Consider the following 19,210-nt stretch of genomic DNA (forward strand, 5'->3'; position numbering starts at 1 on the left):
AGCTTTTTACTTGAACACAAACTGTATTTTTTGAGCAATAAAAATAATCCAAATTTTTGCCTGTGATTAGAACAGATTATCACACCTCAATGTCATTTAACAGCATTTAACATTCTTGGTCATTCTCTCTCAACGCCCTTAGACATGAAAAGAACAGCCCATTAGGCCGGTTTGCCTCTGACCCAACTAGTATTACTTACACAAGAATGATTTAAAGAATACACACGCATGTAACTGCAATGCATGTATTTACACAGACATTTTGTTTTACAGTGGCCTAAAATACTGTCCAAACTTGTCTTTACAGGAATGCACTAAATGTAGAAATGCCAGTCAACATATTTTTCACAATATTCTGTACAAAAAGTATTATGTTTAAAAATAAATCTAATTCCTACTGCATAACAAACTATTTCAATCAGCTGCAAAACATTCTTAAATTAACCGCACAACAGTCAACTGACAATAAGGTGAAAAGAAAAGAATAAGTTGACAAGAAAAAAATCACTTTAAGGTGCACTGCGTAACTTTTCTGGTGGAGGGTCTGATGCTCGTCTCCATAGAGATGTTATAATTTGCCCAGACCGATCCACATTATGATATTAAACTTATCCATATTCATGAAAACAAGCAAGTGCTGTCATCAGGCCAAGTTCCAGTTCAGATCTGTGGAGAGTAATAGTGCATGTTTTTCAAGATATTTTAAGCAATGAGCATATGCTTCATACTAACATATACCATTATGACCCTGAATGAATATATAGCACATATTTATTAGCATTATAGCATATATCTATTTACAGCCCCTTTTTAATAGGTTTAACTTCAATTTTTTCCCAAAAAATGTGCCAGACATTCACTAATTTGTGTCTGAAATCCCACTGGCCTAATGTTTGATATAAAAGAAAAAAAACAAAAAAAAACCCAAACAAGTTACCATGTTATTTAAATGGCAATAACCACTAATAATAATTTACTTTTTGCACTACTGTTTTGCGGACACTCTTCAAATCACATCACATTTACTTCACATACCACAACAATACATAAAGGTACAGTCAAATTACATTTCAATATGGGTTTCAGAAAGCAATTAGCAATTGAACACAAAATATCCTATTTTTGAATGGTGAAAAGTCCTCAAAATGTTGCCAATAAAATTTAACTGAAACCATGAATTCAGTAACAGTGTAACATTGTTTTCTTTTATCTAACATATTCACATTGACCAAAGCACCATAAGGACATCCTTGTTGTAGGTTCTGAGCTGGGTAGTTTTTTATTTTTATTTTTAAGAAAATATAGACAAGATAACTACTAAAATATATCTATTATGATGTTTGTGGTTTACCCATATTATTTGAGCACACTTACTTATTTCATTTGTCAGACAATGAAGTAATATAATACTTAGTCAAGCCATACCACTTTTGACACCTGTTTCCTCGAATGCTTCAACTGGCCAATCAGTGACATTCACAAAGTCCGAATTGACTCGAGGCTCTCCACACTTAAAGGCCAAAGGTCCGTCAATGATTATTGCTGTCTCTTATACTTTCTACATTGTGCATTAAAGTCTTAAATGTAGGCCGCTTTGTAGGGTCACTGCTCCAGCACTCTATCATCATTTTGTGAATCTGAAAGACCGAGTGTGAAAGAAAAAGTCATGTCATAGTTATAATCTTTAGGGTAAATAACTGTAACAACTACAGACCTCTTTGGGGCAATTTTCTGGAGCTGGCAGTCTGAAGTCCTTATTCAGCAAATCTATTAAATGGTACACAATCATCTGGCCCTGCTTTTCTTTTCCCATTTTCTCCATGAATACCTAAGAATATACATAAGAATATAGCTCAAGTTTAGATTAAATAAATAAAAACAAGATCAACAGAGAAAACAGGTACTATACCGCTGGGGGACTGCAGTTCTTGTCACTGTAGGTAAAAAGTTCATAGAGAACTACACCAAAGCTCCACACGTCTGACGCCACAGAAAACTTGCTTTGTGTCAGTGATTCTGGCGCATACCTAGCATGACAGGACATTTAACATCTAGCTAATGCATACTAATGAATCACTCATAACCTGTTGCTCACCAGAAAATGGGACTTTCACCAGGTTCTCTGACAGTGTAGTACTCTTTGTCTTGTGGCAACATTTTTGTGAGTCCAAAATCACCTATCTTCACTCTCATCTCGCTCTCAACCAGGATATTTCGGGTTGCCAAATCTCTGTGGATGTAGCGCTTCATGGCTAGGTAGTCCATACCCTGCAAATATACAGATTCATGAGCTGTACACATCAAGACCTTAGGGATGTGATACAATGTGTTACGATTTACAACTTTTGGTACCTTGCAAATTTGAGAGGCATAGTGCAGAAGTTTGCTGGTATCAATGTGGTCTTTGTTTTTAATAAGGTAATCTCTCAGGCTTCCATAAGGGAGATATTCCATAATAAGCCGCAGATTTCTTCGACCTAAAATAGACCAGACAAATGATTTTGAATGAATACATTACAAAAGCAATAGATCAAATGCTTTAGAGGCTGTTTGTACCTGCACTGTAACAGACGCCTTTGTATTTGACAATATTCTCATGCTGGAGGGACTTTAGTATGTCGATCTCCCGCTCAAAGTCACGCAGGTGTTCTGCTGTGCTGTGTTGCAGTTTTTTCACTGCTACCACTTCCCCTGTGCTGTCCTGTAACGGGTCATACCGGCACATCTCCACACTGCCAAAATTCCCCTGGATCAAATACAAGGCTTATTCAGTTTAGCCTAGACTGAAAAAGTACATATTGGATTTTTCTGATGGAACTTATCTCACTTTGCCCAACTGCTTGAGAAAAATAAGGTGCCTTTCTTCAAACTGGGCAGGTTCCTGGTTGTCGTAAGTCCAAGGAAAGCCAAATACTCGAGTCCTATTGGGCACCATGTCACTCTCCACCAGCAGCTCATAGTCTGGAAGGGTAAAGTTTTTCACATTTACTTTTACATTTTTCTGATATATACTCTACTATTATTGTATATAACCTGGGGTAAAGAGAGAGTTGAGGTCTCTGATCACTGCCTTGAAGGATGGCCTATGCGATGGTTCATAGTCCATGCAGTTGTTAATGAGATTGGCCAGTTCTGTCCACTTTGGAGCAGGCAACTGATGTCTGTCTTCATAAAACAGGTTTTTCTGCAAAACAACAAAAACTGTAATGGTCTATTTGAATTGACAGCAAATCTTAATAAGTAATAGACTTATGAAGACCTTGAAGCTGTCTAAAGTGCTCAGAGGTTTTTCCCCACCACTGCATATTTCCCACAGAGTTGTCCCAAATGCCCACTTGTCTGTGGCCAAACTGAGATTCTGGGCGTTTTCAATGCATTCTGGAGGCACCCATGGGATACGTTCCACTAAGACTGAAAAAAACCCCAAAAAACTAAATTGTACACTTCCTTTAATTTAAAAAATCAACATAAATAGACAATACCATTCACAAACAACATACAGATAAAATAACATGTTTTACCCTGTAGCTTTCTCACCTTCTTTGGCCAGGACTGTGATGCTGATGCCAGGGTCAGACAGCTTGATGAAAGGAAGACTGCCCGATTTCCGATCCTCTTCTCGGATCAAGAGGACATTTTTAGCACAAACATTTCCATGTATGAGGCTTTTGTTCTCCTGTGAGCATTCAGAAAAAAATACAGTTTACACCATGCTACCTAACTAATACAGCATTTCTAAATTCTTACCAGATAGTGCATGGCCCAGGCCAACTGTTTGGCAACCTCTAGCTTCCAGGTAATATTCACACTACTTTTATTCTTTTTCAAGTAGATATCCAATGAGCCAAACTTTCCATACTCCTGCACCATCATGTCTGACAGAGAGACAAAAGGTAAATCAGTTAATACAGGAGCCTCTTTGCCACTACTAAATTTGAAATAGAAATTACATTGGACTAATTACATTGGAACTTCATATCTTCTTTTAGTTCAAATATTTTCCTTATAGCTCATTACCCTAAAATAGAAAATCGCTTAAAAGGCTCTCTCTAGGGTTTAATCTGTAGCGTAAGGGTTGAAATGTTAAAAAGGTGAGCAACCCTTTTCCTCTTTCACTTGCTCCTTCCTGCAGTCATTTGAGGACACAGTTCTAAGGTTGTGGTGCTAGTTGCTACACAGCTATTCTATTGACGTCAGCATTTACGTGGTTTACAAACTTACTTTCATCCCCGCAAACGCACACACCATAAATGAGGAGAAGATGCTTATGGGACAATTGGCTCATCATACTGGCTGCTTCATAGAATGACTGTAAAAGCAAAAAAAACAAACCAAAATGTTAATTACTACTGTTTATAACTAATAACAACACATTTTGTAATGGTGGGCACACCTCTGAGTAGTTGCGTTGAGCCTTATCCAATATCTTAATAACAACGTCTATTTTATGAACCTCTCCATAGTCTCCCAGCTCCTTACGAACTCCACAGAAAATCTTGGTGAAAGTCCCTTGGCCCAGGCTCTTGCTCTGGGGAGGTACATTGTGAGGTCAAAGGTTAATCACGGGGAAGAGGAAGATTTAACAGACACTTTGTTAAAGATAATTAGGTATTTGGTATAGATTGTCTCAGGGGAAGGCCAGTGACGGAAAGTAGCAACGTCATCATTAGACTGGGACATTTTCTACTTTTACTTTTCCCTACTTTTATCAACATCTCTGCATTTTAAAAAGAATTAAGACTTAACAAAGCACTACTGTAACACTTGTATTTTTTGTATATGACGTTACTAGTGTCCCATTAGTTTCAACATAAATTTCGATTATTCATACTTCAACGATGTAGTCTATACAAATGTGTACATCAATGGAATACGTTCACATACAATGTCAAGGTCTTCTCTTCGGATCTTGTGAAAGACCATCTGGCTGATGTTGTGTTTTTGTAGCGATGGAGACAGTGGAACATCAGCTCCTTGGCTGTTTCTACACACCAGTAAATTGGACTTATCTGTAAAAAAGAAACACACTTTATTCATCTCAGAATGTTGTGAAGTCATAGTATATTTAGAGGTAAATATTGCATAACAAGTTTTCTGTACTATGTTTTATTATGTTATTATGGTTGAATTTATTCTATTCTAATGTGATGCTGACCTTTAGGGCTTGGTGCACAGCATTTTGTGAGCTGAAAGTTATATCCGTCTGTGCGAAGCGCCTCCTTTTGGTAGCAGTTTAAAAGCTCCTTCAGTGATCCAAAGCTTCTCTTGGCACCACTCAGAGTATACTCCCCTACCTCTGTCTTCACTATCTGGCAATGCTTATAGTCCACCTTTGAGTCATACTAAAAATAAACAAATGCATTAATACATTTATACTGCCTAATTTAAAAAAAACAAACAAACAAAAAAGTGCTAACCCCAACCACAAATGACATAAAGAATTTATCATAGTCTCTGGGACTACACCGTAAGATGTATAAGCCTTGGTGATTCCCACTCTGACGTAGCTTACTGACTGTAAACTCCATTCTGTGAAAAAACAGGTTATGTAACGCATTTGCAACTCATGGACTGAAATGTAACTTTTGTAGATTATGCTTTAAGTTACTTACGAAACAGGGCCATGGCAGTAGCTTTGAATGCATTCAAGAAGTCTGGGGGGAGCCACTTCTTTACACAGATAATGATGGGCGTCTGTCACCAGCCTGTAATACCCATCGACTAATGACACAAATGAGAGGGCCTCTGACAGCGAGTGAAACTCTAACTCCTAAAGCACAGCATTGACAAACAATAACTCATTTCTGACAGTGAAATTAAAACAGAGGAACGAGTGTACGCACAAGAGTCTGGCTGTCTTGTCTGGTGAGGGTGACTATGCGACTTTCTGCAGAGCCTTCTTTATTTGCCTGTTTGATACTAATGTCAATCACCTCCGGGAAGTCACAATATGTTTGTAGCTCCTGTAGAAAAGGTGTAAGAAGCTACATGAAAAGATGCATTAAGAAAAGTCTCCAGCTCCATCTACAGGCCAGCGTTAGACACTGCTTTTCCCTGTTAACACAACAAGACCATGACATTATTATGACCACAAGGCATAATCCATCTCCTCTCACCTCATCTGAACCCTCGGCGTCTTTCAGTTTTGACCACTGGATGCCCTTGTTGCCCATGATGACTATGGTGACTTGATTGGCAGAGATATCAGAAACAGTGAAGCACTCAGTGTAGAGAGAAGGCAGCAGCATCTCCAGGCTCATCAGGTATTTGAGTTTGAGATTACAGAGCGTGGCCTTGCACTCACTGAACTGATGGATGAACCTCCGGAAGCGATAGCGGATTCTCTTTCGAGTCAAGATGTTGTACTCCTGAATACGCTTTCTTATGCAGCTGGGGAGGAAGGATTTGTAGCTAATGCAGAAAAACATAAAATAGGTCAAAGCAATGCTTCAAATTCACCTACATATGTGCTACTTTCGCTAAAAGCTTAAGAACAAATAATCCACCTTAAGTATGTAAGTATATATAACAGGCATATTAGGAAATTTATACTACAGACATAGGACAACATTTCTAGAGTCCAGGGTCCAAAGGTGGAACATTCTGTATTTAACAGCTTCAAATAAGGAGAGATCAGAAGAATGAAAAAAAAAATGTTTTAAGTTATATTTGATTGTCATCATTACAAATACATTGTCCAGTTTTCCACAGTCCTGATCATGTTTACAGTGGTGTTTTCTGTTTCATTTTGTGTACTTAAATACAAATATTATTTGCATGTAGTATTCTAAAAGGATTTTAATGTATCATTATCTAAAAACATGTTTTACTTTCAAATAAAGTAAAATTATTCCAGTGTCATCTGGGCCCTGAGGTTTCATTCAGCCCTGACATGCAGCAACACAACTCTCCTTAGCAGTTGACATATAAGCTTGCCAAACAGTATACTCATACTGATATTCATATTCTTCAAAATGATTTTGTTTGTTTTATGTTTTTAGATAATTAAGTAATTACAGGGTATCTTCTGCTGATTCAAGTAATACATTTTCCTTTGGCCTGATCTCTCATCAAGCAATGGGTCACCTGTTATAGTTGTAGATGTCTACTGGTGATTGGTCACTCTCTTTAGCAAGTCTCATCATATCCAGCACGGCCATGCCCAGACACTCCTCCTGGGCCTCGTGGCTCACAGGCACATGTACCCGGCCGGTCAGATAATCACTGCGCCACTAGACACGCACAGCACGGAAAAACATATATGAAGGTCTCTGATATGTAAGAAGCTAGACAGGTTCAATACAGAAGTCCATTCAGCAGTTTTTTTTTTCTCTCTTTAGGTACATATTGCTCTGAAATGCATCTGTATCAATTATAACTGTATGTCCATTTTTGTTTACTTGCTTGACTAGTCTGGGTAATGGGTAATACAAACTGTACAGTAGCAGTCTGTTGACACATAGCTCTCAGGGTCAATGTGTAAGTGACAGATATCAAAGATCAACAGAACAGACGTCTGAAACACATTGTGGGGATGGATGCTGCAGAGGAAGATATATAAAAATAAACTATTTTGTTTGTTTTGGTACAGTAAATATAGAGAGACTACTTGAACTAACTCTGTCAGACCTTGGGTTATAACTGTGTGCACTATGCAAGCCAGCCACACTTCCTGTTTTCTTACCAAAGATACAGACTAACAGCCAGAAGCCAGATAGGAATAAACATGCTCCACTAATATCTCCACTAACCCCAGTATGTCCTATACATGATTGCTTTATTCCTAATGATGGGGGAGTGAAGAAAGCAAGAGCAATGGCCAAGCAAGAATGCGAGACCTCCATGCTTGCTGTGGCTATGATGTATTACCAAGTAAACAACAGAGTTGTTGCATTCTGGTTGCATTCTGACGTCCACATTGTAGCAGCTGTTTTATTTGTCAGCTGAAATGTTTGTTGAATAATGCCATTTTCATCAGTAAAAGCTTTGTTTGTAGCACCAGACACTGACAAGTCATAAATAAATAAGTTGTTTATAGAGGTCCCTATGCATATGCACTTTATTGCATCAGCTACTGTCACCGTTGGAAACAGTGAGGTATGAGTAAATGTTAATTTCCTCAAATGCCCCAAATGGTTTCTAATCATTCCAGTGCCAATGTCAAGCTATTACTGTAAACAGAATATGAACCAACCTGAAAAAAATTATATGCCATGACTGTGTCATCCATGACAGGACTCTCAGAGCCTTTGCAGACACCATAGCGATGTGCATAGGAGGGTTTCCCAGTGTTGAACCAACCTGGAAAATAGTATCTATGGAGAAGAGAATCATGAACATGAAAAGAGAGACAAACCAATTGTACAGGAAATAAAATAAAACAAATGTAGTGTACCTAATTCTGAAATGCAAGTATTCTATGGCCAATGGGTGAACTTTAAAGACATGATTAGGGGGAAACCAAATGCATTCACTTTCTCTCATCAGGCTGAACAGGCTACAATGCACTGGGGCAATACCTGCAAGAAGACACGAAAACATACAATGTTTCATTGTGGATTAAGTTTTGCATGCTGAATTATTCTGTGTTTTACTGATTAATATCCCTGTGAGTTCAGGGCAACAACCTAATATGGACACTAACACTAAGTAGCATGGTTTTCTCTTCACATTGGAGAGCAGCAATTGTCTTGTGTAAATATAGTTATGACACACAGACACCTACTAACACTTTGCACTATGTACCTGTGTTTTCTATTCTTGCAGAAATACTTATACTAAGACATGGCATAATTATGTAGAAACATCTGATAAGATATTAAGGGCCAGAGTCACTAAATTGCAATGTAGGCCTATTTGTTCAAGTCAGCGAATAATTTGGACAATGCACTCTCTGATGTGTCAACTTATCATTGCCAATTATGTTTATCTGGGCTTATCAGGAACATATCATATGCCTACAGCTACCCTACAGCTACCCTACCGCTATCCTACAGCTACCCTTTTTTTCTGCGGAATTTGGTCAGTTTTACAAAGGTGTATCAAAACATGTACAAATTGTATGGATTTAAAAAGTAAATAAAATATTAGCCTTACTATATGTACATTTGATACACACTTTTTGGGAACTTGATTTTACAATTATTGAAACAAAAATCAGCAACGCATGCAAAGAAAACTTTACATGATAATATACCATATACCGGCTATAAACCGCAACTTTTTTCTCACGCTTGGACCCCTGCGGCTTATACAATGGTGCAGCTAAATTATAGATTTTTAATGGCTAACGGCCACCGGGGGCCACTCTCTATCAGTAGATCCAGAAGTGAGACACCTGGGGAAAGATAATGCACTGAAAATACACTAGTTTTGATTTTGAACTGTCATTTTGTCCATCATGCACACACCCTCATCATGGAAAACACATTTAGAATTAAAGGCAATGGATCTGGCCATCAAAGAAGGAAATAGAGCCACTCCACGTAAGCTTGGCATCAATGAATCGATAGTGCAATGTTGGAGGTGGCAGTGGGAAGAACTTAGTCAATGTAAAAAGAAGATAAAAGCTTGGTGATGTTTTATTTTCTAAACATGCCGGTATATTCATCCTGTGTTACTGTTGTATTGGTACTATGTTGATGCTGTGTTGCTGCTGTTTTATTTTCTAAATATGCAGCTCTATTCATCCTATGTTTATGTTGGGTACTGCCGATTTTCAGGCACAGTTTAAAAATGAAAACAAACCAAAAAAAAGAACAATTCTGTGTACCTTCTTTCTGTGTAAATGTCTCATGTTACAACATGAACACCTGCGGCTTATATTCAGGTGCCACTTATATATGTACAAAATTGATTTTCTTTTAAAATTTAGCTGGTGTGGCTTATATTCAGGTGTGCTCTATACTCTGAAATTTATGGTAATTAAATATATGCATCTAATAACAATTCACTGTCTATTAAATCTAGACATATTCGTGTGTATGTTTTCAATTTATTGTAATTCTTTAAGCAGGCTATTCCTTATGCTTTTCAATAATCTCTTATCTACTTGAAAACAACAAATGTAGCTTCAATCAACAGGAAACATGTGTGAGTGATGCAATGGCACAAGAAAAGTATGAACCGCAATATGGAAGTTGAGAAGGTATACAGTACAACTTTGCTATTTATGAAAAAAAAAAAGTTTGAACTATGCACAAATTATGATCAGTAGTCACTGGTACTGTACTTTGAGGGTGTGAGAACTATGAAAGTTCAAGAGCTTATTTATTATTACTACTACAAGTATAAGTCACACAATTTGGCAGTAAGATAGAGTGGAGGCCCGTGCATTGTTCACTTCTTCAAAGCAAAACACAAGTGCTGCTTAAATAAAGTCATAGAATACAAAAACTAAATACAATTATGTATATAGTCATCTTACATTCACATAGTTGATGCATATCCTCTTTTTTCATCCTTTGTTTTAATGTGTTATGTGTTATCTCTTGCCACGTAATTGGGTCTTACCACAGGCTTTTGCTGCAATAACACACAGCTCCTCTGCTGCATACTCTCCAGCTGGAAATGATAGCTTGCTTCCGTTGTTGTCCTCTGCTTTGTCTCCCTCTCTCTTTCCTATGTGGTACAGGTGGACAGTTAAACATGTGGTGGCGCTAGTTTCCTCTTTAGTGAGGAGTCCAGCCACAGGATTGACCTCAGGGACCTGTCCAACATGTGAAGCAGGACTGGAAATAGTGCCAGACATGTCTGCAGAATACAGGCCATAAGCAGCAGGGAGGGCATCTACCTAAAAAGCAAAAAAACAGGAAGACTGGGTGAATATAATAAGAGGTATATAGTAGTCACCAGAATGAATACTGAACTAGTATTGTCACAAATTTAGACTCGATTTGAGACTAAGGAAAAGGCTCTGATACCACAATGATAATAAACAATGAAAAATATGTAGTTTTCGACACACAAAAACACAAACACAAAATAACAATACTTAAATATTATCCTGTTGTCTTATACTAATTCTGATGAGGATCAAGAGCATTCTAAAATTAAAGAAAGGTCCAATGCTGTCCTATTTATGTGGTTTTATTCAGTATTTGTACTTGTTGAAATTAGTTTCAACACTAGCTTTAGTAACAATAAGTATCTGAGTATTGATTTTTTTATAACCCTATAATGAACTTATGATAATGGTCAAATAATTATCATACATTTAGTGTTGTACATGTGTGTTGTCACAGAACAGATGTGTTGTGTAACAAAACTATTTGCCACAACTGATTACAAAAGCAACACATGACTCTTAAGAAGTCTTAACTTATCATCACCAATTATGCTGATGACATTTATCAGATTACCAGTGAGATTACATATCACAACAGTGCAGAAAGAGATAAGGGGTCACTTGTGTTGGTACAGTAAAGCAAATGTATGCCCACATCAATTTGTCCTAAGCTACAAAGTCACAAGCTTTTAGACAGATATATTAAAAAAGGAATGACTAACTGAATTCATAGAATAGTGAACCTTGTGCAATTGCCAAATGTTTCCTCTGCATTATTTAATCTATTCCCTAAAAAGTCAAAGCTGCCTAAAACAAAGAACATACAAGGCATATTCTCTTTCTGTGAGGTTTATATTGAGCAACTTCCTCACTTGTCTTCCTGTAAGTGGTTGTGTTGCTGTCAAACCTACTCTGTGTGTAGCCATATTGTTCCTCCTCAACAAAAACTACTTTTACCAGCTGATAAGAGGAAACCCTTTAAGCGGAAGCACAACTGTGAGAAAACATGTTCTTTAGTCTTTGACATGAAAAATATTTTATATATATATATATATATATATATATATATATGTTTCAAGGTCAAGGAAGGCAAAAAGAATCAATACGGAAACGTAATGCACATATTGAATCATTATAATATAATTTAATAAACATGAAACTTGCACCAAACCAGGAGCTTGTGGAGTAACAAAGTATCTAACACCTTTGTCAGAGTACAGCATGTCAGAAAGATCGAAAAGCAGCTCTGTCAGCTGCACACACCCAAAACGTTTATCAGCTAGCACAGAGTATTCTCCAGTTTTTTGGCTTGGCCTTATCTGTGTCAGAGCTGGAGTCTGTAATGCTATCAGCAACCTTCTGCTCTATCCAACACTAAGTTGCCCCGTTTGTGATGTCCATTGTGAAGTGAACATGTGAGTATATACCATATACCAGATCCTACTACAACCAATAATAGAATAAAGATGGCCACTTATCTTATATGTCATACAAGATTAAAAAAAAACCTGTAATATATGGCTTTGTTGCATGTAATAATATATATTCAATATATTAAGTGGTAACAGTAGTACAATATAAAACGAGATATATTTGTGGACAGGCAAGTGTGCAAGCATATGAAATGTAGTGTGATAATGTGGAAGAAAGGAGCCTAAATGGTAGTAATAATAGGAGTGGTAGATTTAAATATTCAATACCCAGATCTTTACTATGCAGCACGTGACTCTTGAGTATATGATTAGAAATATTTCAAAACTTCAGGTTAAAATGCTACTACAGGGATGTGTATGCATGACACATCCCTGTAGTAGAATGTGATAATGTGTTCTCTAAACTAGCACCAGAACTAGCTAACTAGCAGCCTCACACCTATTCACAGTCTGACTTGTCTAGAATATCCCCAAATTTTGCTCATGAAACCACCATATCAAATCAAACATATTTATTGTTCCAAAGATATGTTTTTGGGGGCAAAATGTTATATAACCAGTGGGACATGGACAGAAATAAAATACAAGTACTATACGGCACTGCTATTTCATTCAACTAACAGGTGTATCTACCATAGAGAGGAGCCATGTATCTTGTATGAACAATCTGGGCTAAATGGTTGTTCTCTGATCTATCTATTGGAGCCAATAATGCAACCTTTTCTCATAGGACAAACAAAGGCATTTGTGTCCAAAGTTCAGGACTAGCTCTGGGTCTTCTCTCTGTGTGTTGCAGGGCCATGTCTTTAGGGTTTAGGGTATTACCGCTTCAGGAACAGAATTATCGCAACTTTTGAGATTTAGCAGTGGTTTATTTTACCAGTTGCTTTCCAAAGTGGAGGTTGAAACCCCAAATATAATTTACTAATTCTGACATTGTATTTTAATATTTTTATAACATTGAAAACCATATATTTTTGTGAAATTTTGTCATATCACACAACATAGTATAATAATACTGATTTAACATGTTTTTCCGGTTGAAATTAATATCAGTATCAATCTCATTGCCCAATGGGAGTCCCAAGTTGGTTGCATTCAAGAGTGTTAGGGTGTCTTATGAACCATTTCTACAACCTACTAGATTCTAAACTTACCATATTGTATAATAGAGCTGAAGGACAGGTCAGAACTCTGTGCAGAAAATTTGAATTGGTTTATAGTTAATATCTTATGGTTAATGGTTAGTATCATAACATGACCCAATGTGAAATGGAAAAAAGTACTTTCAAAAACAACAGTCATGTGCTCAACTATCAGAGAGCGAGTCTTTTAAAAAATCATAACTGACTCAATTGAAAACTTATGTTATGAATGAAACATTGCAATAGTGAAGTCACCAGTCTTAGAACAAGATATATGGAAAAGTACACTTTCTGCATCTCAACCAGTAAACCTTCTTATTATTTTTGCATGGTATGGGCTACATATACACGGCACATTGGTGGTACAGTCTGGTTATTTAGCATGGATTTTTTTACAGCACTTTTATATATTGCTTTGAGCTCGGTGACCAGCTCATTATAGGCTACAATAAAATGTGGCATGAATTCTGCTCTACTACTACTACAGTACTTACTACACTGTCTTTACTATTCTACTGTTAGACCTGTCACGATGACACATTTTGAAGATATAAAGCCATAAACAATAATATTGAAACTACTTTATGCTACCGACACAATAACCTAAAAGCAGGATAATCCCAGTAAACAGATTTTTAAATATACAATATCATTAAAAGGCCTGAGCAGCAACAAATAAATAGCAGAATGAAGTTGAATGAAGTTATTTTTTCAACCCTCTGCAGCTTAAATCTTTTCATATTGCAGTAAAAATAACAAAAAAAATCTCTACTACTGCAAAGAAACTGTGCAAACAATAAATACTGAGCTCCAAAATATATAGATCAAGCTTTCATTTATTGAACAATAAGTTGATAATTGTTATGACAGGCCTACTTCCTGTCTACTTTGCCCTTCAAGAATCTCTTTCAGATTCAAACATGACTTTATTCTAGTCTGTGTGGAGGTGATGGGCGACTCTACACATTATTCATTAGGACCATATCTGCGACAACACAAAGCCTACTTCTCAAACCATAGTTTATTTCAAGTGTTTCAAACTCCACTTTTTGACACCCTTTAGTGTCACCTCCTTCACCCTGTTCTTCTTTTTTCACTTCTCATGACCATATGAAATAATAATAATAATAGGCAAATATCTAGGTGTATTATTCTATTTATATTTATACACTGTTAATGTAGTCTGTCTTTGGGATATGACAATATTTGATGATCCCAGTCCAAACAGATGCGGCACAGATGTGATGACAGGATTATATTATTAAAACCCAGAACCAAATCAGGACTAGACCAGGACTGAACCAAGACTAGAACAAGACCAAACCAGATATAGATCAAGCAGCACAGATCTATGGTCAGTTTAGTTTAGTTTAAACTGTGGAGCAATGACTTCTGTGAGCTACAGGACGTTAGGGTGACAGTACCAGTTTCTACCACTTTAATAAAGTGGCGTATTATTTATTTATCTAGTGCATACGCGTGATGGGAGCAAACAAACTTATTTATATTTGCATGTATTGTTAAAAACGCATATTTCAATAGAAAATAGAATTGTAGATATTTAAAGATAACCATTTTGGTGTATATTGTAAATTGGAACAAAACAAAATAACTTGTTTTAAAGGGTATAAAAATAATAATTCATAGATCAGCAACAAATAAAACATTTGGCACCCACTGTAACGACGTGGATGTGTTTTGGTCCTCAGGGAAATGTCATTGAGGACCCAAACATAGAGGCATGTTTTGGACTTACTCAGACAGACCTACATCGTCCAGGGCAGCATTTGGCAGACTTTTCATCGTCCTGCTTGAATCGTGCTCTATAAAGTTGGCACACGACACTGACAGAAAACACAAGGCATGCGTCCCGTTCCACACGGTTTACCAACTTTCGCATGTCTCTGTGAATTTATAAAAACAAACACAGAGCGCGCGTAACTCAGTTCTACTTACACAGTGTTGATCCTCTTGCCCGTTGTCGTCCCTTCCCAGCCCTGCGCAGTTCCTAGTCCGAGCACGCTGAGTCTTGACCTGTTGCAGAAAGAACAGCTAACAGAGCCAATGAACTGGTGCCATTTGTTCTTTCTTTATATTTCGGCGTTCCAAAAGCTCAGGATAAACGCGTCTGTGACCCAAAGTCCATAATCTTGCACTGACATAGATTTGTGACCAGAGAGGAAATCCTTCAACGCCCAGTCTCACATGAGCCCCCCGAGCAGCGCTGCAGAGCTGTGCTTCACGGTGAGGCTCGAGAGGGCGGAGCGCACGCCGTTTGGTTTCATGCACCGTGCTGTGTGCCAAAGGGAGTGTAATGGAGAAATGCTAGCGTATTTTCTTAACATGGGCCAAAATGTAGGAGCTTTTTTTTTAAATGAAGCTCTAACTTTAACTAGTACACTGTTTATGGTCTAAGAAAAGTCAAATATTTACCCTGTAGATTATAACGAGATGGGACTGACATAGGCCTAACTGATATCTCCAACCATGCACGTTAAGATTGGGGCATCCCATGTAGTAGACCTTTTTTGTGTTAAATAGTCAAAAAAAAAACAAAACAAAAAAACAAAAAAACAATAGAAGCTAAACTAAACCCTGACCTAGGGCACTGAAGGGGTTAACTCATTTTCTCGTGTCTGATTTAGGGGCCTCAGCAGAAAACCACACAGCATCAGCCTGACCATTCCAAGAGACCATTGCTTTTGTGAGAGTGAAGGAGGAAAAGAATCTGTAAAAAAATAATCTTGTTGCAGAAGATCTCAGTGGGTGAGTCTCCCATATGGAGGTGCATGTGGCTGGATTGCACTACATGATCTGTCCAGTATGTTTGCTTTGGATAGTGTGCATGGGCATGACACTGCAGTACTGGCGTGCAGTAATGTAAAGCTACCTGTTAAAAAAGTTTGTCTGTATATTTGTGTATTCAAATACATCAAAAATAGAGCTCACCTACTATTGCTAATTTGGTAAAATTTAGACTTATCTAATGTATCCATAACACTTTAAACTTTTTGTTCTCATGAAAATGTTGTGGTATATTGTAGTTTTATGCATTGTGCTTTTCTCACCTTAAATATTTGTATTCCCAAACAGCAGCCTCATGTCAGACCACCCAGATTGTCTTCAGTTCACACTCTCCTCCCACCCTGAGGCTGTACTCAGCAGAATGAACATTCTGAGAGAGGAGAGGCACTTCTGTGACATCACTCTCCTGCTGGGGGGTCCTGTGGGTGCTACTGAACACCCCTACTGTTTTCATGGTCACAAAGTAGTGTTGGCTGCAGCTTCCGACTTTTTCCGGGACCAGTTCTTACTTCACGACGGTCAGGCTGAGCTGGCTGTCAGCATGATTACCAATGTTGAAGTGGCAAGAAAGTTATTGCTGTCCTGCTATACTGGACACTTAGAGGTGATTCAAGGAGACAGATGTGGACAAAATCATTAGACATTTCTCCAATACTGTTGCCGTGTCCTTTGGGCAAAACACCTTACTGTGTCTCAGTGCCTGTGTGCATTTGGTGGAGGTGACGAGTCCATAGGCAGCCACGTCAATCGTTAATGAATTTATCCACTTTTATAGTTTGACTTAGGACCATGCAACCCATTAGTCATTATACAAATGATTGCATTGATTGCTCCAGTCAATTACAGAAATTATGTGGAGAAAAAAAGCATAGAGCAAAAAGACATTAATTTACAAAAAATAAAAGATAAAATACTGCATCCTCTACAAGTCAACTTCTGATACAAAAATAAAACTTTATGTACAAAAATATTTTTTTCACATCATCATAATTTCGAATGACCTACAATAGTTAAATAGAAAAGTTTTAAATGAGCATAGCATATCAGGAAGGTGTATCAGTGACCCTCCCACAATCTAGCAGCCTTAGTAAGACTTATATTTTATTGTGCTCTAATGCGTTCTAATAATTTTGCCCACCAGAGTAATATTCTTTACTATGTTCCCTCTTTAATTATCTTATATTTATATGTTTAGGTCCCTCGATGTGAACTGGTGACATACCTCACAATAGCCAGTGCTCTGCAAATGAGTCCTGTGGTGGAAAAGTGTGCTCAAGCCATTTCTCTTTACTTCATCCCCACCTTGAAGAATACTTCAAAGGCAGAGGAAATCCAGCAGACCCAGGGTGCCAACACTACTTTTAACCAGCCAGAGAACACTCACCCTCAACAACAAATGAGAGAAGAGGATTATGAAAATGAAAAAAAGGTATTGGAATTAGAAAGTAAAATAACGACCAATGACATTTCAAACCCTGTAGGCCTTTCCCATAATGTTGAAATTGGTACTCTTGAATGTAAACTACGCAGTGCTGCAAATTGCTCCACATCATCAGACAGAGACCGAGAAAGTCCTGACAATGAAGGAAGAGAGTTGGAGAGTTTGCAAAAAGAAGAGGATGGAAAAAGAGAACTGAATGATACAGTTTATTACAAGCAGCCTCTGGTAGAACTTGAGATTGCTATTTCTAAAGATGTTCTGACGCAGAATACAGTAAAAAGTCCTAAAAGTCCCAACTTACTTCCAAAGTCATATCTATGCCAAGAATGTGACCATGTGTTCCAGCACATGGATAACTATGTACAGCACATAAAAGACCACCATTATCACCAGTGTTTAGTTTGTGAGAAGAACCTTCCCCAAAAGAATGCTTTGTCTCGCCAAGTCCATGTGAAGCCTTACAGATGTCCACTGTGTCATGGCACGTTCCCTGACAAAGCGTCTCTGCAATACCACATTCATTTTCACATAGGCTACAAGCCACACAAATGTAGCTACTGCACCGAGCAATTCAATCTCAAACAAGGCCTGAGGCGCCATCTAAAGGACACTCATTGGAAAAGCAATTTGGAAAATGTTCTTGAAGAGGCTGATGGATAAAAAAAATCTCGAATAACATTTTACTGATTTTTCAGTTGAAGCGTAAACAGATACATGTTCAGGCTCCATATTTACTGCTTTGCTCATGTATGTGTACCCTTATATAGCCTTATGATAATGGAAAAAAGTAAGTTAATAAAATATTTTGACACATCTTATGTCATTGAAATTATTTTTGTTTGACTGCCATTATCATAAAAAGATATAGAGATGCAGGTTTTCAGCTTTTTTTTTGTCCAAAAACAGCCCATAGACAACCCTTCAGCTGACCTGAGAACAGTTCACTGAGCATTCCTGTGTAAGTCAGTGTATTCTGATGCATGTCTGAGATGGTGTCCATGCTCTGTCTCACCAGGCTTTCCTCAAACTACACTTCTCCCTTCTGGCCTAGAAACGTCACTACTCTCATGTCAGAGAGTAGACCATGTGTAGGCAACCTCAGTGTGAGGAGGAGTGTGACATGTTTTAACTCATTAACAAGACATGGTGCAACATAATTATACTGTATCAAAACTGACAGGCCAATAATCAGTCCAAGATACTTTACGATCAGAGATTTATACATTGTCTATTGCTAATGCGATGTGATGGTTCACAAGGATAAAATTGCATTTCTGTTTCTTACACTCTAAAATCACATTCTTCAAATTCGAAGGATTGTACCAGATTTTATATTATTAACTAAACTCATAACAGTCTTTATATATTTTATTTACACATGTCTAGTGCTGTACAATGTCAATTTATGCAGGATACATAAAGTAAATTAATAAAATGATAGCACATTGAAATCCATATGGCCTTTGTTTCAGTTGATAGTCCTTGATATTAATGTAACTGCTCAGTCACAAAGGAACAGCAGTGAAGTGCTCCAGTGGGTGGCACTTGAAATGAGTAATACACTGGAATAACTTTAAGTATGATGAATGCTCCATAAAGA

The 19,210-nt window shown here is 37.5% G+C and overlaps 2 protein-coding genes across 2 annotated transcripts; one reads left to right on the forward strand and one right to left on the reverse strand.

Annotated features, from left to right (window-relative positions):
• Positions 1-227: 227 nt before the first annotated feature.
• jak2a (Janus kinase 2a) lies at positions 228-15,617 on the reverse strand. The gene is made up of 24 exons (XM_033976112.2): positions 15,321-15,617; positions 10,513-10,792; positions 8,396-8,519; positions 8,195-8,315; positions 7,087-7,232; positions 6,117-6,411; positions 5,844-5,963; positions 5,613-5,770; positions 5,418-5,529; positions 5,156-5,342; positions 4,885-5,009; positions 4,394-4,528; positions 4,222-4,309; positions 3,748-3,875; positions 3,538-3,676; positions 3,260-3,411; positions 3,034-3,184; positions 2,828-2,961; positions 2,557-2,746; positions 2,353-2,477; positions 2,096-2,268; positions 1,910-2,027; positions 1,715-1,828; positions 228-1,637 (listed from the first exon to the last, which is right to left on the reverse strand). Exons 2-24 carry the CDS (start codon positions 10,748-10,750, stop codon positions 1,530-1,532), a joined length of 3,381 nt encoding a protein of 1,126 aa, XP_033832003.1. The 5' UTR covers positions 10,751-10,792; positions 15,321-15,617; the 3' UTR covers positions 228-1,529.
• An 844-nt stretch (positions 15,618-16,461) lies between these two features.
• Positions 16,462-18,270, forward strand: LOC117379701 (zinc finger and BTB domain-containing protein 26-like). The gene is made up of 2 exons (XM_033976395.2): positions 16,462-16,773; positions 17,365-18,270. Exons 1-2 carry the CDS (start codon positions 16,465-16,467, stop codon positions 18,268-18,270), a joined length of 1,215 nt encoding a protein of 404 aa, XP_033832286.1. The 5' UTR covers positions 16,462-16,464.
• The last annotated feature ends 940 nt before the right edge of the window (positions 18,271-19,210 follow it).

Source organism: Periophthalmus magnuspinnatus, chromosome 12 (assembly GCF_009829125.3).
Source record: "Periophthalmus magnuspinnatus isolate fPerMag1 chromosome 12, fPerMag1.2.pri, whole genome shotgun sequence".
NCBI classification, from domain to species: domain Eukaryota; kingdom Metazoa; phylum Chordata; class Actinopteri; order Gobiiformes; family Gobiidae; genus Periophthalmus; species Periophthalmus magnuspinnatus.